At 45.7% G+C, this 14,325-nt stretch overlaps 2 protein-coding genes across 3 annotated transcripts in view; both read left to right on the top strand.

Annotated features, from left to right (window-relative positions):
• The first annotated feature begins 382 nt into the window (after window positions 1–382).
• The window catches only part of PRDM11 (PR/SET domain 11), a 28,088-nt gene continuing 14,145 nt past the window's right edge, over window positions 383–14,325 (top strand). For both annotated transcript variants that reach the window (XM_031055695.1, XM_005419474.2), the window contains exons 1-4: window positions 383–498; window positions 877–980; window positions 1,861–2,123; window positions 2,903–2,970. In XM_031055695.1, the coding sequence (XP_030911555.1) occupies window positions 383–498; window positions 877–980; window positions 1,861–2,123; window positions 2,903–2,970 (551 nt within the window). The remainder of the gene's footprint in view (window positions 499–876; window positions 981–1,860; window positions 2,124–2,902; window positions 2,971–14,325) is intronic.
• LOC115947731 (myb-related transcription factor, partner of profilin-like) lies at window positions 6,033–13,593 on the top strand. Its single transcript, XM_031055696.1, has 2 exons — window positions 6,033–8,880; window positions 10,483–13,593. The coding sequence occupies exons 1-2, from the start codon at window positions 8,442–8,444 to the stop codon at window positions 11,064–11,066; spliced, it is 1,023 nt and encodes a 340-aa protein (XP_030911556.1). The 5' UTR covers window positions 6,033–8,441; the 3' UTR covers window positions 11,067–13,593.

Below are 14,325 nucleotides of genomic sequence, written 5' to 3'. Positions count from 1 at the left end.
CTGCTCCCAAAGACCTGCTCTGAGGTAGTGGTGCTCCATGTTCCCATAACATATCACACCCATCGCTCATAAATTCCATGTGCATTGGAAATCCCATATGTGTTTTTAATGGGCTCTGTGAAGCATACTTCAGATTCTCCATGGCTCATGCTCTTCACCTGACCTGCAGGTGAACCGCTATTCCCTCCCCAGTGGAGGAAGAGGTTTCAAAGTGCATGTGTGGGTGCTCTGGTGCGTGATGGCAACTCTTGGTGCCAGGAGGGAGCCTGATCTGCTGGCTGCATCCCAACCTGGGGGAGAAGGCTGTTGTTCCTGGGGGAGCAAGGTTATCATTTCTCAGCTGCTCATATTTCTACTTCCTTCATTCATTCTTTTTCAGAACATGAGTGAGAACTTGAAGGACTGTTTGATCCAGACCCAGGCTTCCTTAGGGGAGATGGTGACGATAAAAACAGAGGCCTGCTCTCCACACCGGGACCAGGAGTATGGACAGCCTTGGTATGTGGCCAAGCTTTGGTCTGATGTGCTCTAACCCCTTCTCTCCACCTTCCTCCCAGCTTAAAGGTGGTTTTGAGGAATATACTTGAGCTGTTTGAAGTTATTAAAGCTCTTCCTTTTGAGGTCTTCCTTGGGATGTTTGACAGGGGTGGTTGCCTACTCATGTGCACCTACTGTAGCTGAAGCCATTTTCTGCTGTGGGCTTTAGCCTTAAGGATCTGATACAGCAGCTTTTGGCAGGTTGGGTGGCAAGTTTAGTTATTTCTCTGCTACAGTGGTGGAACTGAAGGAGTTGGTCAGGCCCCATTGCTTCAGCTTCTCTCTGTTTGCGGTCCTAGCGTCTTGGTAGGTTAACATCATCTGTCGTTCCCTCCTCAGCTCTGGAAGGCCTGACCCGCAGTCCATGGAGATGGAACGCAAGAAACTGAAAGGGAAACGGGATGTAATCATGACCAAGAGCTTTCAGCAAGTGGATTTCTGGTGTAAGTGTCTTGTGAGTGAGGGAAAAGAGCCACTGCTGCTTGTGTAGACTTTGGTCTTCCCTGTCAGTTAGGGACAGGAAGCAGGGGGAAAAAAAAAGCCAAGGACAAATTTGCATTCTCATCTGAAAAGACTGGCATGGTTGGTGGGGAAATTGTTGCACAGAAGCAGCTTGTCCCTGAAGGGTCTAGGCAGAAGCAGGGAGGTAGGAGGAAACATGAAAGCTGGAAACAGGAAAATGCACATTGGAAAACCCTGAGTCTGGAAGACACAATGGCTTGAATTCAGAAACTGCAAAAGGAGCATTGGGCAGATGACAACTGTTTCCCTCCTATTCTGCAAAGAAAACTGGTGCAATTTGTGTTGGCATACCTACAGATTATCAGCTGGCAGACCTGTGTCTCTGTCTGGAGACAGGGCAGGTGCCTGGGATGCCGTCTCTCTCCCAAGTACAGAATGAAGGCTATATGATGAGGGTATTTGTTTTCAGGGATGCTTGTTTTAGCTCCCCTCTGGTGTGTGGGGAATCAAACCTTTAGACTGGAGGACTTGCTGCTAAGCAGGGATGTGCAGGGAGCCCTCAGCCTCTCTCTCTGCAAGTGGTGATGGGCCTTTCCACAGGTGTTCAGCCATCAGTGGCAAATGCATGCAGGGCACCAGGGCTCAGGCAGGTGCAGGTGTTGGTAGGGGAGGTGTGGGTTGGGGCAGAGCCCATGTTGAGAGGTGTGGCAGAATAAGGGAGCAGGCAGTGAAACATCTGTGTGTGTATGTAGTGTGCAGTCTGGGGAGGGGGCTCAGCTGGGGCAAGGAGAGGACAGGGAGCTGTCCTGAGTGTTGTGCATCATGTCTGCCATATCTAACCTGTTTCCTTCACATCTGCAGTCTGTGAGTCCTGCCAGGAGTACTTTGTGGATGAGTGTCCAAACCATGGCCCCCCGGTGTTCGTGTCTGACACGCCAGTGCCTGTTGGCATTCCAGACCGGGCAGCGCTGACCATCCCGCCTGGAATGGAGGTGGTTAAAGAGCCCAGTGGGGAGAACGACGTGCGCTGTATGAACGAGATGATCCCCAAAGGTCACATCTTTGGGCCCTATGAGGGGCAGATCTCTAGCCAGGACAGGTCTGCAGGATTCTTCTCATGGCTGGTGAGTGACGAGTTTCCCCAACTAAGTGACACTTCAGCCATTCAGTTCAGAGCTGGGGGAGTTGCGGGCTTGTGGAGCCAAACCTTAGCCATCTTCCCCCTTCTCTGAAGGTCTTTCGCTGGCCACATGGGCACTACATCAGCATTGACCTGCCATAAATATTAGCAGCTCAAGGGTATAGATAGATGATCTAGAGATTGCAGATTGCTCCCTAGCACTCCCTCCCAGCCTGCCTGAGCAGAGGAGGTGTCCAAGAAGCCAGAAAAAAGATCCAGTCCATCAGGAACTGATCTACATGCAGATTTGAGCACCAAAACTCTTTTCCCCTCATACTACACAACTTGGTTAGCATATGAGATAGAGAGATCACTGGATCAACTCATGTTAATTATGAGACTTGCAATGTAGGACTTGAGTTATTATTGGGAAAAAATTGAGAACTGCTGATGTGAAATGCTCCTCACATTTTTCTGTCTGTAAAATAAATGTGTGTCTCAGCCCTGTCCCAAAAGGGAAGTTAATATCCCAGGATTGTTAATGATTTTGTCAGCTGCATCCATAGTTACAGATATTTGTACATAAAAAAATGCCTCTCAGTTCAGAGTAGCCTCTATGCACTTCAGGTCAGCAGCCTGTAGTACTGGGATGGTGGAGATTCACAGTATAGAGTTTCACACCATGACTCAAGGCTGGAACTGAAGCAGTGATTTGAGATTCATAGACCTTCTCCTACCTGGACCAGCTGGTTGATGTGCTGCATCCATTCTCTTGTTCCACAGATCGTTGATAAGAACAACCGCTACAAATCCATTGATGGGACAGATGAAACCAAAGCAAACTGGATGAGGTGAGTCCAGTTCTCTTCTGCCTTCCCTTTTGGGATTCTGTCTTCCAGAGAGAGGCCATCAAATACTCCTTACTGTTTTGTGTGTTGGAATACCAAACCAAAATGTCACCACCGTTTTGCAAATGGTATGCTTGTACTCTTTCAGTATTTATTGTAATTAGTATCTTTGACATCAGATTCAAAGAAAGGGTCTAAAAAAGGACAAGAATGTGTATATGGAGGATTGCTATTTTCTGGAATGAGAATAAATGTTAAAGATGATCCTATTTATCCACTCTTACAAGCACTGACAGGTCTCACTCCATTTTTTTTACTCATTTTTTTCTGTTTTGTTCAAGTATTTGCAAAATGCTTTGCATTGCCCCTGAGGTAACATTTGATTCTGTTTGGGTTTGTGTTTTTTTTTTTTTGTCCCTACTCATTTCACAGATACTAAAAGAGGTGCTTTTTTTTTGCTTTCTTTCTGGGCCTCATTTGAAGCAGCTGTCGGTGCTGGCTGTGGGTTGGCAGTGCCAGCTGTCCTGTGCGAGGAGAAGGGCGAGCCAGGCGACTGGAGGCAGAGCTGAGGCGCGTGCTTGCGCTCCCTCTGCTGGCCCCGCGCCTCAGCAGAGCAGCTGGCGGCTGCAGCAGCGAGGCACCGTGTGTGGCCGTGGGACAGCGTTTCTGGGGTTGGCATAAATCTGCAAAACGTCAGTCACTGAGGCCTCGCATGTGTGGCGAGTCACCAGAAAGGGGCATTGCTGCACGGTGAGGACCGTCACACCAGTGCTGCTTCTGTGGGGAGCTTTGGAAGTGCTTATTCTCAGGAAGGCATTTCCTACAAGAGTAAGGCAGCGTGGGATTACCTGGTTTGTTGGCCTGGGTGTCTAGGATTTTCAGTTGTCCCTCGTTATAGGAATAATAAGCATGAAGTACAGATAAATGCAAGGTTGACCTATCTGGTCCTGTCTGGTTGCACCACTTTTGGCCTTTTCAGTCTTCACGTGGATAGCAGCTGTTCTGAGATTTATGTTCATAAAATTCAGCAAAGGATTTCATTTTTCTGTAAGGATTCCAGCTGTTACAGTTGCTCACTGCTGGATGAGATAAAACACTAGACCAGGGCTGAGGCTGGAGTCATCACTTCAAAAAGAAGCAGTGATATACTGAAGAGATATAGGTATGCAGACATATATTTCGAAGTAAAGTATGCGAAGTTAAAAATCTGCATAGATCTGGATCTTTGTGATCTGCATGACAGTGAAGCTGGGGAAAAACAGTCTTGGAAAGCAAAAATTCTATTATGAGCTCTTCTTCCTACTGCCGTGACCGTAAGTTTCATGTCTGGATTTAAATAGGCATTACTCGTGATGCTAACACCAAAGAGCAGATTATTCTTGCAAAAACTTGTATTGGCCATGGTTCAGTCTCAGTATGAGTGTGGTCTGGGCCATTGTGTACAGCCTTGAAAGGCATGGAGGTTATGGCTTTGTGGAAAGGGGATGTTTGTGACCCCTCATGGGAAGGGTGTATCAAAGGGTCTGTGCAGGCTATACCAGTCTTACTGACCTTCTGATTTTACTCTTGAAAAGTGCTTATAACCAGTAGTATTATGTAGAGTCTGACAGTTCAAGTGGCAATAGGAGTTCTTAAAAAGCCTTGATTTTGTTTGTTAGCACCTTTTAGACTAAGGTGAGCTCAATATTCTGTGCTAGAACATCATCTGACGCTGAGATCGCACACAGAAACCACGCTTGACTTCCAGGACGCTGTAGACAGCGCTCTTTTTGTTTTTCAGATGGTGCTCTTTGCTATCACTCATAGATGGAGTGCTTTGCAAAGCAGATTACTCACCTGCTGGGTAGGTGGGCATGGCATGGGGAGGGCAGCTTGGGCTGACTCCTCTCTCTTCTTGTAGATCTGGCTATTGTTTCTGTTGTTTGAATACCACACCTGAGTCCATTTTCATGGTGCCTGAGGACAAAATATACACTGCAGCACTTGCTGGTTTAATTTCAAGTGCCTGTTTACCCAAGGCAGTGGATGACAGGGAGGAAGGAGTATCAAGTGCAGCAGATGGCATGGCAATGGTAACATCCTCTTGCCCTTTCCCTCATCAGTTAGTTAGTCAAGACAAACTCCTGATGCTGGGAGCATGTTCTCTTAAGCTGGCTGCTGGCACACAGCTAATGCACCCTTCATCTCTGTCCAGAGTAAAGCCCTGCTGTTTGCAATACTTCAGGAACCTCCAATATATGCAAACATCTTCCTCTGTTTTTTTTGTTTTCTGGTGGCTGTTTAGTGTGGATTGCAGCAAGCAAAATAAATGCTGTCTTGGACACAAACCGTAAATTGCTGCTGATGGCAGTTCTTTAGGGCTTCTGAAGGGTTGCAGAGGACCATCCATTTTCCTGGTAGCTTCTGAGGAAATTCTGTTACTCAGTTGCTGGTGTCCTCTAAAAATAATGGATCTGACAAAAACCAGAAGTAATTTAGAAAGTCCAGGAAAGTCCATCTTTCTCTGTATGTATTACTTGGCCCAGAACCAGATGTAGGATAGAAACTGGCAGTGCCTAACTGAACTGTTGAAGTGTAGTGCCTCATGTTTGAGGTTTCCAGGATATTTTGAGCATTTATAGTCTGTAACACTTCTTGCATGTGAGTTCCTGAGGTCTTTGTCTTTTGACACAATATAAATTCATCCTTTGCCTTAGCCAATGTGAAAAGGCTGAAGCAAGACTTTCTCACTCCTTTCTCCTTTGCCTTCCTTTCTGACCTCTTTCCTCTCCAAACATAGTGACAGAGATCATGGGGAGCCAGATTGTCCTGTAAGTCTTCCTGTATCTCCTTATAATGGAGGCATCTCTTATTTGATTTTCATATAATAATATAGCTTGGAAGGAAGCTCTAGTCAAGTGTTCCAGTAGCCTGCCTAAAGCAGGACCAGCTTTGACTAGTAGATCTTTGGTACAGAGCTGCTGTTTCAACTTTACAGGACCTTTTAAACATAAGCATTTAAAAAACAGGCAGGGTTACTGTGACTGCCCTTGTGTTCAGGGTGAGTAAAAGCCACCAGCCTATGAACATCATTTTGTTGAACATCATAAACCGATTTCTGCTACCTTGCAGCAAGTAGAGCAAATGTTCTTACCTATTACAGAGTCAAATTTATGCAGAGCAAAGGAATCCTAAATTACTGTGGGGCTGTGATCCTCCCAAAGCCCTGGGAAAAATTACGTGGTTGTTTCTTAGAGGCCAAGAAAAATGGAGTTGATTGATATATTTGTGGGGTAATCATTAAGTGCCTCCTGTTCAGTGTGTTTTGCGCTTTCAGATTAACCTGGGCTGAGGTGTGAATTCACAACCTCACAGCTGGGACTGCTCTGGAGCTTGCTGAAACCCTCATAGCATCACCAGAGAGGTACTTGTAGATATCAGTGACTGCCTCTAGGGACATATGGCTTGCTGGAGGAGAAAAGGATCCCTCTGACAGTAACACTGTCTGCATTTTTATTAGGAGGAGGTTGATGTGCCTCTTAGGAACCTAAGGTTAATTGAATTTGTGATTAAAACTGGCCAGAGCTCATTACTCGATGTGTGGCAAGTTTGCTATTGGAATATGTAGGTAAGATTGTTTTGACCCAAGTTGTGCCAGAGCATGTGAGTGGAAACAGTAAAATCTGAATATCCAGGCCTACCATAAGCTGTCCTAAGTGCACTTGGTGGGATATCCTGTCTGGGGAGAGCAAGCAGGGCTCTAGTTCCCCATTGGGGCAGCTTTGCTGGTGACAGCAGCTGTGAGTTTGGCAGAGAAGAGGGGGCACCAGGTTTTGTGACCCTCTCTCTCCAGAGAGCGCTGTTCTGTTCTGGAAGCTCACCCCTACCCAGAGCGCTTTGCAGAATACTGTTACACTTTTTCACCAGAGCAGCTTGTCAATGGAGATTTGTTGCCATCTCATGGAGGCACTGATGATACTGTGCAGTCATGCTTACCTGATGAGGGCATACACCAAGCCCAGTTTTGCTGAATGCCATAAAAGTCAAACTGTAAATATCCCCTTGCTCGATGTTTCATGTAGCTTTTTCCCTTCTTCTTGTGTTCAGCTGGGAGAACTCCTTTTTCCTTTTAAGTTTGGTGAGATTTCTGTTGGGGTTTTTTGAGATTCAGGGTAACAAGTGCTTTGCTGTCTCTCCGTCATTTCATTACCATCTTCTCTAAATGCTCTTTCTTTCTCTCTTTAAATGAAACTTCACCAAGAGAGTATCTCAAGCATTCATTTATGTTTGTTCCTGTGAAATGCCTCTGTGCACTTAGGTCCCAGCTCTCTCCCTGATGTGGCCTGGATTTGAGCAGCTTCTCCCATTGGTTTTCCAGCTTTAACCAAACTGACACTTGCCCTGATGGCAGGCTGCAGTGTCAGTGAGATTGATTAAACAACAATTACAGGAATTAACGACACTGGGAAGGAACTAGAATGCCATGGGTCAGCACCTTTCTGTAGGTTCAGACAGTCTGTTTTCTCTTTCCTTATTGAATAGATCTACTGCCTTCTTTTTTTTTTCCCCCCAATAAAACATAGTTAGGACTAATGTTTTGTTTATTTTTGTAGTTTTCTTTGACTGTGGCTGGAGAAATTAACACAAATCCCCTTTGGACAAAACTGCTTGTTCTCAGGATAGCTGCCTCTTTTTCTCAATGGGCTGAGGCTACAAGTTGTTCATCTGAAGCACCAGAAACTGGATGCAGGCTCGTGTTGGTGGCAGTGACAGAAAGCCTAGCCAGGAAAATCAAGTGGGTGGCCTCATTCCTTTTGAGAACAATGGGAAATGGCAGCCATTTCTGGGTGAAGCAAGAGCTTGCTGTGAAGCAGACAAATGCTGGATGTAGAGTACTCCAATGCTGAAAAAAGAGATTTTTCCTTAGGGAAAGCAAGTTGCAGAAATTGCCTACCAGTCTAGTCAAAAGCTACCTACCCTAAAAAAAATCAAATTTGATGTAGCCTTTTCACGACATCCTTCAAGTTGTAACAGAGCAGGTGGTGTAAAAGTTTCTATTGCATGTTATGCCAGGTAGAACAATAAGATATGTTTCAGGCCTCTAAATTCCCTCTAAGTTTCAAGCAGTGTCACATTAGAAGCTAATTCACCGCTCTGATTGCAAGTTCTCACGTTTTTTTTCTGTGCACAAACTGTGGCAAGTGATGTGAGGCTGAACTGAAAATCTTATGCATAAGTCTGGGCATCAGATGATGTGTAAAATTTGATTTTAACTTTAAAGCTGAGAAGGCTCCTTCACACTAGCGTTGCTTGGTATTTTTTTTTTCTTAAGCTTGAAAATTGCCTTCTAAAAACAAAACAGCTGCCTTTTCCTGGTGAGAGGTTGTTGTGGGTCAGGGGAGCTGGATCCCACCAAACTCCTCTGCCCCAGTACTGCACTGGCCAAGTGGTTGGATGCAGGGGGTTGCTTTGCGCTGATTTCCTTTTACCCAATTATGCTTTGCGGGATGTTCAACCCAAGGAACATGACTGAACGAAAGAGGAAGCCCAAGTTTTCCAAGGAAGAACTGGACATTCTGGTCACTGAGGTGACCCGAAATGAAGCCATGCTGTTTGGGAGGGAGACAATGCGTCTATCCCATGCTGACAGGGACAAGATCTGGGAAAGCATAGCCAGGCAGATCACATCAGTCAGCCAGGTCCCCAGGTCTGTAAAAGACATTAAACACAGATGGGACGACATGAAGAGAAGGACCAAGGACAAACTGGCACTCATGCAGAGGTCCCTCTCCAGCCCCGGCAGCGCGGGGCAGCCCTCAGCCATCGTCCTGACCGCCCACGAGAGAGCCATTGAGTCGGCGCTGCATTCGTCCCACCAGAGGCACGGCCACTGCAGAGCGGATATGGACGTGGTTGACAGCCTGACAACGAGCTGTAAGTATCACTGCCTCAACACCTCTTTGTCTCATGCTTGCATATCTCAGTTTGACACCAGAAGAGCACTGCGTGTTGTGTGAGATGGCTGGGTTGCCTGTCCTTCTGCTGTGGTTGTTTTCTGCTCTGGTGGTTGTGGAGCATTGAGATGGATTGTTTCCAAGTTAAGGTCATCTTTATGTGTTTGTCTAGTTCTTTTCCATACTGTCATCTGAGAGTACATAATAGATTATAAGTATGAATTAATCCTACAAGTGAGGGAGAATCTGTAAAGTATGACTGCCTCCAGTCTGTGGAAAAAGTGCTTGTAAAGGGTTAGGATATCTTCACCCTGATAAAACAGCAATGCTACCAAACTGAAAGGCATCTGCCTGTTGCCGATGGATCACTTCCAAGAGAGCTTTGGGGGTCTCAGTGATCACTGGTGTTCATTGCTGAGATTGGGCCACTAATGATTTCTCAGTAGTGATCTGAAGGATCAGCATGAACATGTGAAAAAGGTAGACAATAATGACTCCTTCTTCACTGGTTCTAAAGAAACTGCTGGCCCTGCTTTTGAAGTTAATCTTCTTACACCACAATTCTCAGACACCTTCCAGTGCTAAACCAGAAGCTGGTTTGTGCAGGTCCTTTCCATAGTTTTGTACACAGTTTGCGTTTGTGGCGGTGCGGCTTCTTGTTTGTGAGCTTTTAGGGATACAAAGGAGAGAAGGAGATGATAGCTTCTTGAGAAGTCAGTCCACTGACACCTCATGGGTGGCGGTATCCTACCACGCTAGGTCTGATCCTGTATCTGAAATTGTTAGTGGGAAAGCAAGAACAAATTCTTCCAGAACTGACAAGGTGGGACTTGGTCATTTTTTGCGTCTATCTTGGAAGCCAGTTGCACTATTTCAGGGGTAAAAAGAATACTGGTTATACAAGGAAATAGTCGGCAGCTGCACCAGGTGAAACCTTGTCTCTTCTTACTCTTCACATGCCTGTACCTGTGAACTGGCACATCACTAGATATTTATCAGACTGATTATAGTTTTCGTGTGGCATTTTGCTTTAGTTTTGATTTTGCATCAAGTATATTTGCCTGATTAACATAAAAAGTCTTTTGCTGGTTTGTCTGATTGCCTCGTTGTCTTAGTGATGCCAAGCAACATAGTGGCTTTGCAGAACACACTTTGAGGGCAGCAAATACAACATCCACAGTCTTCTTAGTGCAGACGATGTAAGAAGTGATGGGGGAGCAGGATTTTTACATGCGAAGTCTGTGTCCCTCCAGAATATTTGTGCTAGCTACCTATGGGTTTGGGGAAGAGAAGTCATTGCTACTGTCTGAAATGGATTTATATTCGAGTAATGAACAGTGCTCTGTACAGAATAGCACAATAGCTTGGGTTCACCCACTCTCAGGTTTCTCATGGCTAAGCTTGTCACACAGATGCTAACATTGCATGTTGAGTTACGCATCAGAAGCTACAGGCTTGTCTGAACTGGTAGGCTGGGGGGAGGGGAAAACCCTTTTTCCATGTTCTTTGAGGTATCCTGAAACAGAAGCCAGTTTTGAGAGGGATTTCACATTAGTAATTCATGCTTCCTCTTCTGTTTAAGCTGATGAAGATGAAGAGATACCAGGCACTTCTCAGGAACACCACTTCTCTTCGCTGCCGAGGGCTGGTGCAGGTGTCAGTCCGTTCTCCAGGCCCTCCTTCCTTCGCTCCTCTTCCTCATCAGAGCCCTCGGAAGCTGCCAGCCAAAGGCAGGACCTGCGCTGTCCATCCCCACGCGCCACCTCGGCCTGCAGACCCCCGCACCCCCGCACAAGGAGCCCGCCCCTCGCCAGCTTTGACCGCCAGCTTCTCCATTCCCATGCACAGCAAACAGACCTGTTCAGGCAGTTCTGCCAGGAGCTGGTGGCCATTCACAGGGACATGGCACATAGCATGCATGCTGTCAGCCAGAGCGTGGCTGACCTCACCAGCCAGGTCGGCCAGATGTGTCAGACACTGACAGAAATACGTGATGGGGTCCGGGCTTTCCAGAGGATACGAGATCCTAGTGCCATGCCAGGGTCCTGTCTGCAAGCAGCTTGCTCTAAACAGCCCCCCGAGCCCCATGCAGAGTCTAACCAAAACTCTCTAAAACTGACTCCTGCACGGGCCACCAGGTCACGAAAAAGAAAACATCATTTTTAGTCTGTTTCACATGAAGTAAAGAAGGATGCCCCTTCCTGAGCTGATGGATGTTCACATGGCTTCCTGTGTGTATCAGTATTCTGTGGAGAGGGACAACAGCTGACCCAACCCATCCATCCCCCCTGCTGGCTAACAGAGCAGTATGAATATGGCAGCTAATTGTAGGACTGGCCCTCTGCAATGGCAAAGAGGAATCTCAGATATTGTAGAGCTTGGAATGTAGGACAGCTTTGGGTTCATAGAGATTAAGAGTTTTCGCTGTCTTCCCCATGCTTTAAATGCTGTATAAACTAAGAGATGCAATAGAAATCATTATCTGGATATCTTCCCATGCCTGTGAAATATTTTTTACTGAAACAGCATGCTACAGAGATCCCTTTGTAACCAACTCACAAATTTATCCTACTATTGCATTTCCATTATCTTCCTCAATATTAGTATATGCAGTATGTGCAGAAATATACAGACTTACGGTGGTAAAAACTCTTATTGATCATTGCTTTTATCTTTCATTCAGCAATAGTGGGCTGTCTGGGGCTTACTGTGACTTACACACAGCTTTGGGAAGAGGAGTGTAAAAGCAGAGCTTGTGCAGGGAAGGGAAGAAGGCGTGATTCTGAGGACAGATCTGAGCACCATGGAGTTTTAGACTGCTGAAAAGGGTTGCAAAGGCATAGGCATTTGCAAGGATTCTGCAGTGCCACATGCACTTGTGTTAAAGAGTTCAACTTTTGTTTGCTCCAGTCTGAAACCCCTACCTTTCACAATTGCAGTTAAAATACAATTATTTCACCATATGACAACATTTAAATATAATTGTATCATATTATTTTCTTGAATGTTGACAAATCTTCAGTTTTGAACAACCTCACTTCTTCAAAATGTGGGAGACTGAACAGAAACCAGAAAAGACGTAGGGCCTGCTATTTACATCAAGCCAGTTTGGTTTTGTTTTACTGTAATTCTGTCAGCTTCAGTACAGTTACTTTGCACTTAGTTTTATTTAGGGTGGGATCTGTACTGTGTTTTCCAGTCATGAAGAGTTTACAGTCTAAATTCACAGCTGCATAGGTTAAAATCTTAAACATGTTGATTTTATACTGCTTTTTTCCCCCATATACATGCAAGAAAGAACTGTGTTACAACATTTAAATTGCTCTAGAGCTGTGTGAGGTTCCCATGTAAAACACTGATTCTGGAACTAGGCTTTAATAGTGTCACTTCAGGTGGTGATCATGCATGTGGTAGCTCTTTTATAATATGTCTGTTTTCTCCTTAATTTTCACCTCTGCATCTAGCATGCTGCCCCCATGTCTGGAAAAACCCAGACCATTATCCTGATAAGCTTCAGCAGGGAAAAGGGTCAAGGTGTTAAACACACAGCACACTGTGCTGTCCAGGCTCTTGTACTGTATTTGGAGGTTGGTTGCAGGACGCTATTCCAGTTAACATGAGTGTGCATCATCATGCCATGGCTGGGCTACAGACTTGGCAAAAAAGTTACAGTTCTGTGGAATTGAACATAGGCAGCGCAGTGTAGCAGAAGGATGGCTTGTTTTGTGTGGTCTTCAAGGGTCATCTTTAGCCTGTCTGGCCTCCTTTCAAAGTATAGTGCACTAGCTTCTTTCCTGAAAAGTCCATTGTATATCTGCTGTGTCAGGCATTCATGACATGCTTTTCCTTTTTTTTTTTTAAGATGTTCCGCAATTCTAATTCAAGTAATTTCTTTTTAGTGGTGCAATAAAAGATTGCTCAAGGAAATAGTGGTCTGGCAAGGAAAAAAAGCCTCATTCCTGAGGAATGACCCAACTGGTTTCATGCAGAGGACATTCCCTTTAGTGCTGGTGCCAGACCAGGGCAGAACTTGTTCACCTTCCACTGAGGATGTCCTTTTACTTATTTTGAAACATTTGTACTTTGCAAAAGTCATAGCCTCTCTTCAGATGAAGGGCAGGTTGGGAAATCTGACAGAAGTGGATCTAATTTATGAATCAGAGAGAGCTGAGAGGGTGATATGTTTTAAAGGCTTTCTGAGTCAATATAGTGCTGCTGCTATATATTAATATTAGTATTTTATATTTTTATAATATTTGGTCCTTACTGATGCTCTCCCATGGGTATAGCGGTAAGATTAGCTCCTTTGATGTTGTCCAGGGGGATCCCTTCTGGGAACCCTCAGGTCTGCAAAGGAGTAGACTCCTGCAGGTGCTGGGCGCTGGAGGGAGTTAACAGTATTGCTGCCATCAGTTTGACCACACAGATGTATTTACAGAGAGCATCCTGCTGCAGGATGCACAGCCCTGAATGCAAATCCCCAAAGGCTGGGTACTGGTCAGGAGAAAGGACTTTTTACTATAAACTGCCTGATGTCTCCCCTAGTTTCCTCTGTGGACTATTACAGATTGGCCAGATCTGGGGACATGTCTCCTGCCCTGTGTAGACCCCTCGGTGGAGTGGCTTTTCTGTACTGGCTCGCAAAGGATACTTCTTCCTGCACCTGTCATGTTAACTGGCTGTTGAAGTAAGTGTCTGTGTCAAAGCAAACTACTGTGCTCAACCCTAGTATCTCCATGTCTTGTACATGCTGAAAAAATTCTCTCTTTAAAAGTATTTTTGTTAAGAATGCAATAAATATATAACACTTTTAACACAGCTGCTGTTGAGTCGTTTGTTTCTCTCTACAATTTTTGCCTGAGCTGTTAACTAGCCTGTCACAGGTGTGGCTCTCCTGGAGACACTTGGCATCAGAGCATGGAGGCAGGGTTTACAGGTATGGCATCCCATGGCATCAGCCTGGGCTGGTGGCTGCTGTCTTGCATGGGATCTCCTGCCCTGGCTCTGTGCTCAGAGTCGGTTTGGGAAAGGCCAGTGGCTATGGAGTGGCAGCAGGAAGTCATGAGGCAAGTCCAGGGCAATAGTGGAGAGGAAAAGGGGAGAAGCCTGAGCCTTCCTCCAGCTGCAGAGGTCTCCTCCATCCTCACCATCTCTTTGGATCCTCACCGGAGGCTCTGTTCCCTCTGGGGAGGAATGATCCCAGCTGCAGAAAAATAACTTGACATTTTTTCTGGGCATGCTCACTGCCCATCCCAAAACTTGGGAATTTGGTGTCCTGAGTGGGCTGGGCCTTAATAAAAATGAAACAATGATTTTTATTTGCTGCTATCTAGAGAGCCTGTGGGAAAGGTGGTCCTGCAGAGCAAGGAGCTGTGCCTCTGACAGCTGTGGGGGTGATGCCAGCCCCAATAGCTGCAGATGGGTC

The sequence above is a fragment of the Geospiza fortis genome, unplaced genomic scaffold (genome assembly GCF_000277835.1).
Source record: "Geospiza fortis unplaced genomic scaffold, GeoFor_1.0 scaffold66, whole genome shotgun sequence".
NCBI lineage: Eukaryota > Metazoa > Chordata > Aves > Passeriformes > Thraupidae > Geospiza > Geospiza fortis.
Note: the sequence above shows the minus strand (reverse complement) of the source record. Positions and strands in the feature narration are given on the sequence as shown.